A 14,514-nucleotide genomic window follows, 5' to 3' on the forward strand; every position below is an offset into this window, starting at 1 on the left:
TCTATATGCACCGTCAAATATTCGAGCCTTTTCAGTAGTCATGCGCAAGCTCTGGAATACCTAGTGTTGGTGTCTTGTGCGCAATCTTAGCCAAATGATCTAGAACGACCATGAACCTTCTAGAACAATGAAGCAAAATTTGCGCTGTGCATTCCTGACAGGATTTGTGGGTGAACATTCAATAAAACAAGAGGGAAAATAAGCAAAGCATGTGGCGAAATTGAGCAGTTGCTGTCTTTCGTCAGTATTATTTCTCTCTTTGTTTTATATTGTTTTGTAGCATTGTTGATTAGGGATCGTATCCAGATTTCTGTGATACACGTTATTGTTGGTGTGCATTGAATCTGTTTTCTTTACTTATTGTATTTCGATTGCCTGTGCGGCTATATTTCGCCCTCTTTCTTGCTACCTGTGTTTGCACATATTCCGCTGTTTTCCACTCCTGAGCATTGTATCAGTAGCAGGCCTTTGTTATACAGTCATATCTGCATTTAGCCCCTTCAGCATATACAACGACTGTGTAGTTAACTTTCAAATGAAAAAAATTATAGTAATTGTCGTTTATTCTTAGGTATATTTCACCATGTAATTACCTGCAAGTCGTTTAGGAGAGTCGAATTGCCTTTATTTCTTAGGTTGTTTAATTTTGATTTATATTTCCGTTAGTGCTGCTGCACGACATTCTCTTAACGTGGTAGGGTTAATGAGCTCTTTTCGCAAAAACATTAAGGCGTTGGCGACCGCATCTTTGGTTGTGAGTGAAAAGTTATAATCATTCCGTGACCAAAAATTAAGAAAGATGCAACTAAAATAAATATTAAAAATTTCCGGGTTCGAGTGGGGATCGTTCCCGGACCATTAGCGCGGCAAGCAGGTGTTCTAATAATCCACGCCTATGCTTGGAAATGCAGTGAAATTAACTTTCCTGTTTTAGCAACACACCGATCCGTAAAGGCTTCACAATACATAATACAGGCTTCACAATACAGAATGTAATAGCGCAGTAATATTTTCTGGCACAAGCGCACACTGCCATCGGGTGTCATAACATGTGACTAGCATAGCGAGCTCATGGTTCAAAGCCGACCACGCTCTACAAAAGGCACGCACGTTACTGCGCGCATTGCTTTCAGACAACGTAGCTGGTGCGCAGCAAGTTTGAAGTATTTCACGCGCATATTTGCTCACGATTGAAAGCATGCTACTCATCACACATAACGCAGCCATATGCGAAAGCCTCTTTGACACAAGCCACTTTCAACTTTATCGACTCATAACTATTTAAACTTCTCAAGCAAAATCATACAATAAAAAGTAGGGACTAAGTTTTGCTGAAGTATACTTCTCGGACTCGGACTTTTGTGAACCGGACTCGTTCGGACTCAGACTCACCGATGTTTTCGTCAACCTCAATCACTTGGACTCAGCCTCACCAAAATGTAACTCAGCCGGACTCGCTCGGATTCAAACTGACGAAAATGTATCAAAGCTTAACTCCCTTCGGCTCAGCCTCAAAAAAAAATTCTTGTCATCCGTACTTACTCGGCCAGTTGACGCACATAATTGCGCGTGATTTAAATCATGACATCATTTACATGGAATGCAGCTAATGCAAAACTCTTACTGGTACAAGCACCTCTCAACTAAGTCGAATTACATAATAGAATCATATGGTAAGGGCCAACAACGAGTGGCCCTCTGATTAGTTCCCCATGATTTTCTTCACGCCAGTTTCGCAGTTTGGACAAACCTGAAACTTCACCACGCTTATCGCGTAGCGTAATCTTACCTATCATATTTTCGGCAGTGTCCCGAATGTCCTGGTAAGTGATGACCTGCCGGTTGAGCTTGTCCAGAAGGTCTTGAGCAGCCAACACCACTTCCTCCTGGCAAAAGTGCGAGAGCGGCTCTCGCGACACATTCATGACGTCCTCTCGCTTAACGAAGAAGTCTAGCAGCAACGTGGTGACCTTTGGGATGCGCGGGAACAGCGTAGTCACCACCTTGGCCGCCGCCCGCTTCTTCTCTTCCATCACAGCAGCTGCAACAGTGTCATACTGAGCGTCTAAGCCTCCAAAGAAGTGGAAAGTTCTGGCGGGTTAAATCTCAAAGTACCCGATGCATTGCATTTGCGATAGACCTGTGCGCCTGTACCAGAATTTCCGGCGGCAACATGTCAACGCCGTGGAGTCCATCGACTTGGCGGTGGCGTGGTAGGGGGGGGGGGCTGTAGGAATGCGGTTAAAGAGTTGGTGGAGATAGCAACTTGTTCCTTCAATTTTGGGAAAAAAAAATATTTTCCACAAAAAGAGCAAAGTGGTTGAAGTGACAGGTGCATGTCTTAATGCTATTTATTTACAAATACTGCTCTTTCAGCTTCCGAGCCAGAGTAAATACAAGTTTTCAGTACCTTCAAAAATACAATTTAACAAAGTACATGTTCAAGCGATTCTTTTTCCAATTGTTCAGAACCGAGTCTGCGCAGGTACCTATGAAGCTCATTCCAGAAATGCACGTTCTGCAGAAAAGTGAACGTCCAACAAAAGGAAACGAAAAGAATTCTTCGTAATCTAACGGGCAAAATACTAAGAGAATCAAATAACCGGGTACGCTGTGAAAACTACGCAACGAAGGATATCAGTGCTATAGAACACTGGAACCACTGTCAACCATTTATTTAGACAGGAGGATGACACGATTGCAAGTGCGCCGACAATCTAGAGGGGCTGCAGTGACAAAACATGCGCATTCAAAGATTGTACAAGAAACGCTAGTCATAGCGACAAAATATACACAATCTTGTTTTTTAACAGGTTTTCACATAGCTATGTCATGTCTGTGGCTAGTTCACCAGACAACGCACTCTTATTTCAGCTTGGCCAAAATCTTACGCATTGTCAGTCCGCATTCTTTTGTCTAGTTGCTTAAGGTCTGTCGGAAATACCGTTATTTTGGAAGCTCTTGTACTGTTCCGAAATACTGTGCCATTTTAAATTTGTTGAGACACCAATGCATTCAAACTCCGTGACACGTAGTAGACTTACGCCGTCATTAGTATATGTAAAATGAAGAGGCCATTTCTTATTTGAAAAGGTCGTGACTACAGCACTTTTACAGTTGCTAGACAATTGCCATGTTTCCCTCTTGTTACCAATAGGTGAAAAAAACGGTAATCAGCGCATCTTGATCTGGAGTATTAAAAAGATTTCACAGATAACGCAGTCGTCTCCACACGTCTGCACAGGGTGTTACTGATAATCTCCGCTACGTCATTTACATTGTTACGCTGAAGCAGCAACGTGCGAAGAAAGGAGGAGGAGAACGAAGTGGTCTCTTTTGGTAGCAGCTCGGTGTCGGCGCGGCTACCCTTCGCCATTCGTTAATAAACACGCCCCATCGTAACATTTTTGGTGAGAGGTGCTGAGTTTGATAACGGCGCCCCCGACGAAAGGCGACTCATCGACCGCTGAGGCGCAATACGCGGATCTTCGTTGAAGCCGATGACTTGCTGGTCTGCCACCTGTGATGAAGTCTCACGACAACAATGACAATTAGCCACCTGCTTCCCGCATTTCGTGGCAGCCCTACATCCAGCCTCCATCCTTCGCTAGACAAGCTGGAGAAGATGTAGACACATGGCTCAGCTCCTACCAACGGGCGAGTCGGTTTAATGGCTGAAATGCCACCGGACAGCTCAATAATGTGGGACTTTTTCTCAAAGGAACCGCATCTGTATGGTTCAAAAACCGTGAAGAAAGCCTGACGACGTGGCGGTAGTTCGTCGTTGAAATCAAGTTGTGCTTCGGGGATCCGGCAGCGAAGTAGAAGCGTGCTGAGCAAACTGTTATACAACGAGCGCAAGTCCCCGGGGAAATCTGAATGACGTATATTGAGGAGGTGCTCAAGTTGTGCAGGGCACTGGACCCCTGCGTGACAGAAGAGGACAAGGTTGATCCTCTTCTAAACAGAATCCCGGAGGACTTTTACCAGTTCATCATCGCAAAAAACGTTTGGAGCGTGTAAGTGACGTTATCAAGCACTGCCATACGTTTGAAGCGCTGAAAGCGCGGCGAATTACACCAAAGTTTGGCCGCCTGCCCAACGTCACTAATGTCGCCAGCGTCGTCGTGCATCCAACCCCATCGGATCTCGCGTTCATGATTCGCCAAGAAGTGCGCGAAGAGCTCGATCTACGTGAGGCGGCTTCTCGGCCGGCACCTAATGTCCGGGAACCCTTTGCTCCCTGCGACTTAGGCGCTACGACTATCAATGCCACCTCCCTTGATGCCTACAGCTATACGCCCCGTCTTCGAGGGCCAAGCCAAACTATGCGCCTGTACTACCCATTGTATGACGAATACGCACGCAGACCACCTTCCGTTTATCAGGCATGAAACGGCCGGGCCATTTATCCTTCTGCTGACATCAGCGCACCTCGCGAACGTCCCATATGCGTTCACTGTGGAATCCACGGTCAGCTGGCCCTATTCTGCCCCGATCGCCGTCGCACAACAGCACCGTCGTATGGGCAACCACGCACTTTCTACGGGCGCAGCAATCAGCACGTTGACGAGACACCCTGGCCCCCATACTCTAACAGCAAGCCAAACCATAGGGCGAATCACCGCAGTGACTCACAGGCGTCTGTGTGGAGCTTCACGCCACCACCTTCACGCTACCGAATATTCCCATCTCCTCGACGACGTCCCACTTCACCGCTGTAAGGAAACTAGGTGGCGCCACCGATGGAGGTGAGGTCACCAGTCATCTTCAGCTACACGCCGCTACGCCTCTACCAGGGACCATGCGTCATAACAAGATTCTGAGGACAATGTTACGACGACAGCTTTAGTGGACATGGGTGCAAGTGTCTCCGTTATCAGCATGTATTTCGAAACCCGATTAGGCCGTAAGGTGACGTTCAAGTGGGATAATGCGGGCGCAATTCGGGCTGTGAGTGGAGAATTGCTGCGACCACTTGGTGTGTGTACCGCGAACGTCTATTTCTCTAATAACGTCTATCAAGCCGAATTCACAATGCTCGCTAAATCAACGCATAATGTGATTCTGGGTCTAGATTTCCTGCAACAACGCGGTGCCACTCTTGATTGCGGTACAGGCGTAATTTTTGTCTCTCTTTTTGTTGCCGACAAACCTACTACTTGTTCGCACACCCTTGCCGTCTGTGAAGGTTCCGTCGTACCGCCCCGTTCCTTATTCAGCATTCAGGTCACTGCTGTTAGTGCCAACAACAATGTATTCGACGCTGTTGTTAAGCCGATGTTATCAATCGTTGCAAAGAAGAGTTTTATCGTGCCTCGCTGTATCTTCTCTGTGGCCTGTGGCATGAGTACATTGTGGGTGTCAAATTTGACTAACCAGTCTATTGTGCTTCCGAGCGGCAGGCGACTTGCCTCGTTTGAAGCAGATACAAGCCTTAATATCGACGCCTGAATTAAGCAATCACGCTTCGAACGAATCCCGTGCGCATGAGACTAGCCCTGGTGTCTCCTAAGACTCTTTCCCTCTTTCCCGTTTTTGAACATGATTAGCAGCCCCGCCGCGGTGGTCTAGTGGCTAAGGTACTCGGCTGCTGACCCGCACGGTCGCGGGTTCGAATCCCGGCTGCGGCGGCTGCATTTCCGATGGAGGCGGAAATGTTGTAGGCCCGTGTACTCAGATTTGGGTGCACGTTAAAGAACTCCGGGTGGTCGAAATTTCCGGAGCCCTCCACTACGGCGTCTCTCCATAATCATATGGTGGTTTTGGGACGTTAAACCCCACATATCAATCAATCAATGAACATGATTAGCAAGTCTATACCTATGAAAAGCGTCCAGCCCTGGTCAGCGTCCTCCGCAGGCATACTTCTGTTCAATTTCATCTAGGGCGCTGCCAAAGTTAGTGTTCCTAATATGTGGTCTCGCCATAGGATTGGCACGGGGTCCACGCATTTCATAAGGCAAAAACCATACCGTGTGTCTGCATCGGAGCGCAAGGTGGTCACAGAACAGGTGGAAGACATGTTGGCTAAGGGCGTCACTCTTCTAGCGCCTAGGCTGCACCGGTCATCCTCGTGAAGAAAAAAGACGGGTCCTGGAGGTTTTGCGTCGACTACCGGCGCCTAAATTCGGTGTCGAAAAGGGATGTGTATCGTCTTCCTCACACAGACGACGTTATTGACTATCTTCATTTGGCATCTTACTTCTCATTTGTGGACCTCCGATCGGGCTGTTGGCAGGTACCTATGCATTCTGCCGACAAAGAGAAAACCGCTTTTGTTACGCCAGATGGCTTGTTTGAATTCAATGTCATACCGTTTGGTTCGTGCAACGCCCCTGCGACATTTGAAAGGTTATTAGACACGATACTGCGTGGTCTGAAATGGGAGATTTGTTTGTGTTACCTCGACGACATCGTCATTTTTGGACGCACTTTTGCTGAACACAACCATTGACTTGACGTTGTTTTAACATGCCTTGAACAAGCTTCCCTTACCCTGAACTTCAAGAAACGTCACTTCAATCAGATAGGAGTACTTGTACTTGGTCTTCTTGTAGACAGATATGGTGTACTCCCAGAACCTCAGAAGGTTGCTGCAGTTACCTACTTCAAACGACCGCCGTCAATACGCTTCCCTACCAACACTATATGTGACGCCGACAATTTTGACAATTTCGTAGCTGCCATCGACGATACTGCTTTTCCTGACGTCGATACCTTCCGGGAAGAACAGCGCAACGACCACAGCTTGGATGATCTCTTTGATTCAGCCGCTGAACCAATAGGTAGCCATGGCTTTATCGTCCGAGATGGCTTGCTTTACAAAAAAAATTACATGGCTGAAGGTGCCCGCATTCTTTTAGTGGACCCAAAGAATTGGAGAACGCACGTACTCTACGCTTTGCACGCTGATGCATCAGCGGGGCACCTGCGGTTCGCCAAAACGTACCACCGCCTGCTGGCTTGATTTGACTGGCCTACCATTCGACGCAATACTGAAAAGTATGTGGCCAGTTGTGATAAATGATAGCAATTCAAGCGACCAAGTACTACACCAGTAGGTCTCCTCCACCCCTCGACGTCATCCTTATCTTCTTTCGAATTGGTTGGAGTGGATCTTCTCGGTTCATTTCTTTTTTCGAAAGGGTTGGAGTGGATCTTCTCGGTTCATTTCCGCGCTCATTGAAGAACAACCGTTAGAATACAGTCTGAGTTGACCACATGTCGCGTTATGTGGCAACCGAAGTGCTACCAACAGCCACGGCCATCGATGTATTGAGATTCCTCCTCTCTTTTGTGATACTGCGTCATGGATCGCCTCAGATTATTCTGAGTGCTCGTGGTCGACAATTCGTAGCCGATGTTGTAGAAGAACTCTTGCGTCTCTATGCTTGCCAGTTTTGCCACTCGACCCCATATCACCCCCCGACAAATGGTGTCGTCGAGCGCACCAACAGAACGTTTATCAACATGCTTTCGATATACGTTGACTACAGGCACAAGAACTGGGATGTCATCTTGTCATTTATCCCCTACGCCTATAACACGGCAAAGTCTCAAAGCTCTGGCTACAGTCCATTCTATCTTCTTTATTCCAAACCACCCTGCCACTTTCTTGACACCATTCTGCATTTTCATCTGCATGAGGACTCTTCCATTACCCAGACTATGTGCCGCGCGGAGGAAGCACGTCGCCTAGCTTAGCTCCGTGCGTTGGCATCCCAAGACCGCTCCAAGTTTGCCTATGATTCACGGCGCAATAATGTGTCGTACGAAAAAGAGAAAAAGTATGGCTTTGGACACCCTTTCGCAAGCGTGGCCTGTACCAGAAGTTCCTGGCTGGTTACACCGGCCCTTTTGTCATCGTCAATCACCTAAGTGATGTGACATATTCAATCGCTCGTCTCGTATCTCGCGGCTACCGTTCTAGGCAGACGCAGCTTGTTCACGTCGTCCGCCTAAAGCGCATTCATCCTCGTGACTGATGCTCGCCCAGGGGGCTTCGTCTGGGAAAGGCGGAGTGTTACGCTGCAGCGGCAACGTGCGAAAAAAAAAAGAAGAAGAGAACGAAGTGGTCTGTTTTGGAAGCAGCTCGGTGTCGGTGTAGCTACCCTTTGCCATTCGTTCTTCAATAAACACGCCCCATTGTAACAATATAAATAATAAACAAAACCGGCCCAAGCACCAAGCGTCGAGGTACCTATTACGTGATCTCTGTACGACAAATCATTTCGCGGGTTAAACATAACAAATTTTGAGCGTGATCGCAAGTAATTTGCTATCCAACCAACCAGCTTGTTCTCCAAATTGTAAAGAAGCTTGCAGTTTGACATAGCAAACAACGTCAATGTCCTTAGAATAGTCAATAGATATGGCATAAGTCTGTCTTTGGGCGTTACGGGAAACAGCAATCTCGTGCGTAAATTCAAGCAACTGTGTAGCCATCGCGATAATAAGTTGTGTGCGTTTAGGCCCTCCACATAATAATTGTTGATTATATGCCTCAAAAATTTTAAGCTGCGTGGTATAGAAAGGAAAGATATTGGCCTATACTTGGTATTTGCTTGTTTGTGGATTTAAGGGCAGGACGTTTGCTAATTTATATTGTTGAGGAACAGTCGCAGAGGCTTAGACTAAATATTACGGTAAGATAATTGCGACACCATATTGAGTACTACATTAGAAATATGTTCGGCATACCATCTGTACTGGAGTATATCGTAACTTCAAAATCACTATTAGTTTATGCACTTCAGGAGAACTCAAACAAAATTAGGAAGAGCAGGTAGTTTGCTGCATGCGGGAAATTGAGTGATGCCATTATTGGTAAAAACGGATTTGATGTAAGGATCAAAGACATTTGCTACAGCTTGTGGATTAGAGAAGGATTGGCCTTTCAGAAAAAAAATATTGAGAGTATAGACGATGCAGGACTAATCGACCGTTGTAACCTGCATGGATTATTTTGGTAATTGTATCGTAGACATCGCACAAGTAGTAGTTCTTAGCTTCTTAATTTTAGCTGCTATTTACCTTTCAATGCATTATTATTACACTTGGAATGGCTATTCTTACGTAAGCACTTTATGCGACGAGACAGATGAATTGTATCTTTATGGTAGCATGGGCGCACTGTGCTGCATTTAACATATTTCATCGATTTATATGTGGGGTTTAACTTCCCAAAACATCCATATGATTATGAGAGTTGCCGTAGTGGAGGGCTATAGAAATTTCGACCACCTGGGGTTCTTTAACATGTGCCCAAATTCGAGCACATGAGCCTATGGCATTGTGCCTTCATCGAAATTACAGCCGCCACAGCAGGGATTCGATCCCACCAACAGCCAGTCAGCAGCCGAGTACCCTAGCCACTACACCACCGCGGCGGGACCCATTTAACAAAGCGTGACGCTTACTTTGATAGGCATTATCACAAAACTTAAGAAGGAGCGCATCTACTTTGCAAAATTTGCTACAATATTGTTTTTCCTCAAAAGATGAGGCGAACGTGTCCAGTATAGAAGTGTCATCAACTTTAAGAAAGTTCAAAACAGTCTTGATCTCTGGTCTTTGAGGTGAATACACTAAGTTTGAGACGACTTAAACAGTATTATGGCCAAAAAGCCTTCGACGACTTCACATTTTACACCGTGCGATAGGAGCTCGCAGCACCATAACAACCTTAGGCTGCTGCTAACTCTCTTTCATCTGATTTCGCGAAAATGTAAAACGCTACTGTGTGGAAATACGCCTGCTCTCGGGAAAAAAGCATGGTTTTTACAGTGATATCATAGCGTGTAGAAGGGTAAACAAGCCATTTCCTGATGTCTGCTGAAATGGCAAATACGCTAGCACGCGCTTGCACTCGCGACCCCGCCATTATACGCAGAGTTCACAGATGCGGGTCGAGCCACGCAGTCTTCTACCTGAGAATCCCTTCACATTCCTTCTTGTATGAAAATACGCACGGGATTTCCTTTCCGGTTCATGAGAAACTGACAACAGGCATCGCACGCGTAGTGATTGATTGATTGATTTGTGGGGTTTAACGTCTCAAAACCACCATATGATTATGAGATACGCCGTAGTGGAGGGCTCCGGAAATTTCGACCATCTGGGGTTCTTTAACGTGCACCCAAATCTGAGTACACGGACCTACAACATTTCCGCCTCCATAGGAAATGCAGCCACCACAGCTGGGATTTGATCCCGTGACCTGCAGGTCAGCAGCCGAGTACCTTAGCCACTAGACCACCGTAGCGGGGCTCACACGCGTAGTGATGTTATCACATGCGCCCTCCGCGCAATGGAGATGGGCAGCTCATTTCATCTATGCTTCAGCAGTGTTTGTTCCTCGCTATAGCACTTGTGAGATTTTATCCGCGGGAAAAGCATACGGTGTGCGTATAAAAGTAGTTTAGTGAGACCTTATATCCAACATGGCAGCGATAATGAAAGCTTGTAAAAAAGTGTCCATTTACCATGTCACAATTGAAAAATAAACGAATTCAAAATAACGGCGATGATGAAAGTCTTTGAAAGTGTCTATATAATCCTTGTCGCATTCGAAAAATACACGAAAACCGTCGAAGCCGGCTGGCCTTTGTTATGAAGACCTGCGTTGCTTTCGCGCTGAAACATTCGTCCATCGGAAGCCTGAAATGATTTGGAGTCGTTTCTTTTGGTTGTGTTCTCGACTACACAGCACTACACTCTTTTTCACACAGCTCTAGCAGAAGAAATACAAGAAAACATTTAAGTCCCCATTCTTTGATTTATTCAAAATATGCTGCTCTTTCTAGATGATTACCCAGGATTTGGGAAAAGCAGACAATAATAAACAAACATGCGAAAGTCGTCCAAAAGCAGAACACAACAAGGCAGATTACATGGAATCAGCAGAATTCAAGTTTGAAGCGCAGTTCTTCCAAATGAATCCCGTAATGCCGCAAAACAATGCACGACGAACTAAGGAAGCGTGGCCACCGAGAACAACTCTTCACTGTCCTCGAAGGACCATCCATCAGATTCATAGATGACGCAAGAGTTGAGCTGAATTCTTCCAGCATCTTTTAGCAAAAAAAAAATAATTTTACATGAGAACTGCAAACCATACGAGAGGAACGGAAACTAAGAACGCTGAAGGCACAGACACTCAATAAGTCCCATACAGTGTGTGAGTCTGAGAAAAAACAACTTCTAAAACTGACCCCCCCCCCCCCCAAACACGCACACGCGCACACACAGAGAGAGAGAGACAGAGAGATAGACAGACGCACACACAGGCAGAGAGAGAGACTAGATCAGTGTTAAATATCAAGAAGCAGATCTGATGTAATCCTGTGTGACAAAGCCTCGACGTGGTGAAAACACACCTCTCTGACGGAAACAAAGCTCGAAACTGGCCAAAGTTTTCTATATATTTCTAAATCCATAGCTCTACTTTTGCTGAAATATTCAAAAGCAATTTTCGACTAAAATGATCCTATTTCGGTACTCTCGTAGACGGCTTTAGGAATTCCCCTCTAGATCATTTCCTCAGTTTATCAAATATTAATTCTGAATATTACAGTCGCATTTCAGTGCGTGCGCATCGTGATACTTTTAGCAAAACGGGCCCTTACAGTATGCATAGTTGCGACCCGTCTTTAAGGATCACCTTGCTTCGTCTCCTTTGGAAACTAAATTTTGCTATATGTTGGCATTCTTTTTTTATTTTCACTGCTCGCTCTGTTATGACACTTGTCGTTGTGAATATTTTCGAAAGTAGTTATTGTATGAGCATATACTTCTTGAATAGTAACGGCTTCAAGCACAAAATAAGGAAAAGTTCACTACAATGTATCAAAATAAATAATAAATAAAAGGCACAAACATTACGCCACCTAAGCCAACTGCATTTTCATAGAAATAAGGGAAGGCCGACCACATCACTGAACTTAAAGGTGTGTGCAAACGTCCTGAGGCCACAGAAGGTGACGCACGTAAAAGCACTATGACGTGCCAGTGGCTCCTCCTTGAAGAAATTTTATTTCCGCTCTTCTGCTCACAGGCCAGCGTCATTGCATTGTCCCGGTCAAAACTACGTCTCAGCACTATTCGCCCTCCCCTCCTCCACACACACACAAAAACCCTGCAGCGATAGTCACGGCAGCCCGACTGAAAATAAAAAAAAGCAGCAGCAGGATAGTAATATCTCCCATCACCGACACAGAAAATAAGTCTAGTTTTTCGAAAAGGTGCCTTCTCAGTTCTCTTTTTCTTTCACTACCAAGCCCCCACCCCCCCTCTTAGAATGTTGAGCCGGGCTGTTATATGGGTTAAATTCACTACCCTCCCTCTCCAAAGTAACGTCGAGCGCTGCACGACTCGTTCTACAAAGCAACTCCTCTTCTTTTTTATTGCGATAGCAGTTATATAAACACTGCCCCGCCGCGGTGGTCTAGTGGCTAAGGTACCCGGCTGCTGACCCGCAGGTCGCGGGTTCGATTCCTGGCTGCGGCGGCTGCATTTCCGATGGAGGCGGAAATGTTGTAGGCCCGTGTACTTAAAAGGTGCACGTTAAAGAACCCCAGGTGGTCAAAATTTCCGGACCCCTCCACTACGGTGTCTCTCATAATCAAATGGTGGTTTTGGGACGTTAAACTACACAAATCAGTTATATAAACACTCTCAGCTGGATATCGCTGCAGGCGTTGGCGTCAACGTAACTCACCATATATATTGTTACGGGGTGGTGACGTGGCCGAAGACAGGAGACTTTGCGTGGGAATATAACTGTTTATTTGGGCGAACCTGTGCCCGCTAAACGGAAAGACCGATTACAGTAGCAGTCTTGGACTGATAGCGGCGAACGGAGCGTCGGCCGTCGATCAACTACGGACAAGCGGCGAAGTGCGTCGGTATTTATACTCTTGCCATCGAATGTTCTAGCGTTATTGCTGGCGGTGGCATAGGTTCCAGAATAATGTCTACAGTTCGCAGAGTGGGCGTGATCTTATCGAAATGATCGACTAAAGTCCGGAAGCTTCTCGAAAACTGCACGCGCGTTTTGTGCTGAGAATTGTGTAGTGTTTTGGGGCGATAACAAAACTTGAGAAATGGAACGTGGCATTGCCCCCCCTGTGAAAAAAGGCATCGTCCCGATGCTTTAACTAAAGATGAAGGTACAACAATAATGTAAGAAAATACAATGAATAAATTACGATACAATAATAATACAAAACACTGTTTTAGTTTGTTAACGTGCATGAAACGGCTTGAGGCGCGCGACATGACCGACTTCAGGTCGCGATCGGCGTCGTTGAGAGTTCGTGATGCCGTCAGGGACAACCTCGTAATCAAGTGGGCCGAGATGTCGAACCACCCTGTACGGTCCGAAGTACCGTCGCAGAAGCTTTTCACTTAGTCCACGTCGACGTATTGGCGTCCACACCCAAACACGTTCACGTGGCTGGTATTCCACGAAGCGTCGCCGAAGATTGTAACAGCGGCTGTCGTTCGTCTGTTGATTCTTGATGCGGAGATGCGCGAGTTGTCGGGCTTCTTCGGCGCGTTGAAGGTACTTACTCACATTGAGGTTTTCTTCGTCGGTGACGTTGGGTAACATGACATCGAGCGTCATTGCCGAGCTCCTTCCGTAGACCAATTTGTATGGAGATATCTGCGTCGTCTCCTGCACCGCCGTGTTGTATGCGAAGGTCACGTACAGAAGAATGGCGTCCCACGTCTTGTGTTCGACATCGACGTACATTGCCAGCATGTCGGCGATCGTCTAGTTTAGCCGCTCGGTGAGGCCGTTGGTCTGTGGGTGGTACGCTGTCGTCCGGCGGTGGTTTGTCTGGCTGTATTCCAGACAAACCACCGCCGGACCTGCTGACCACTGACCTAACTCAAGATCGCTTGAGTTAGGTCAGCAGTGAATGCCGTTCCTCTGTCGGTGATAAGGACCTCCGGGGCACCGTGACGTAGGACGATATTTTCGACGAAGAACTTAGCTACCTCGGATGCACTGCCTTTTGACAGGGCTTTTGTCTCGGCGTAGCGGGTGAGGTAGTCGGTAGCTACTACGATCAATTTGTTTCCTAAAGCCGACGTCGGGAACGGCCCCAGTAGGTTCATACCAATCTGCTGGAAAGGTCCGTGAGGTGGTTCAATTGGCTGCTAAAGCCCCGCTGGCCATGTTGGTGGTGTCTTGCGTCGCTGTCAGTCCCGGCATGTCTTCGCATAATGAGTGACGTCGGTGGTAAGACGTGGCCAATAGTACCTTTCTTGTATCCTCGCGAGCATGCGAGAAACACCGAGCTGCCCTGCTGTTGGATCGTCATGCAGGGTCTGCAGGAGTTCTGGTCGCAGAGCTGAAGGCAGCAGGAGGAGGTACTTAGCTCGAAGCGGTGAAAAGGTTTTCTTTTGTAGAAGTCTGTTTCGCAGGAAAAACGACGCAAGTGCACGCTTGAATACCTTCAAGACTTCGACGGTCCTGCCTTCGATGTATTCTATTAGGGCCTT

The 14,514-nt window shown here is 46.6% G+C and overlaps 1 protein-coding gene across 2 annotated transcripts in view; it reads right to left on the minus strand.

Annotated features, from left to right (window-relative positions):
* The window catches only part of LOC142772156 (uncharacterized), a 284,133-nt gene that overhangs the window by 249,439 nt on the left and 20,180 nt on the right, over nucleotides 1-14,514 (minus strand). For both annotated transcript variants that reach the window (XM_075874306.1, XM_075874305.1), the window contains exon 2: nucleotides 1,790-2,041. In XM_075874306.1, coding sequence (XP_075730421.1) covers nucleotides 1,790-2,041 — 252 coding nt within the window. The remainder of the gene's footprint in view (nucleotides 1-1,789; nucleotides 2,042-14,514) is intronic.

The sequence above is a fragment of the Rhipicephalus microplus genome, chromosome 9, assembly GCF_043290135.1.
Source record: "Rhipicephalus microplus isolate Deutch F79 chromosome 9, USDA_Rmic, whole genome shotgun sequence".
Taxonomy (NCBI): domain Eukaryota; kingdom Metazoa; phylum Arthropoda; class Arachnida; order Ixodida; family Ixodidae; genus Rhipicephalus; species Rhipicephalus microplus.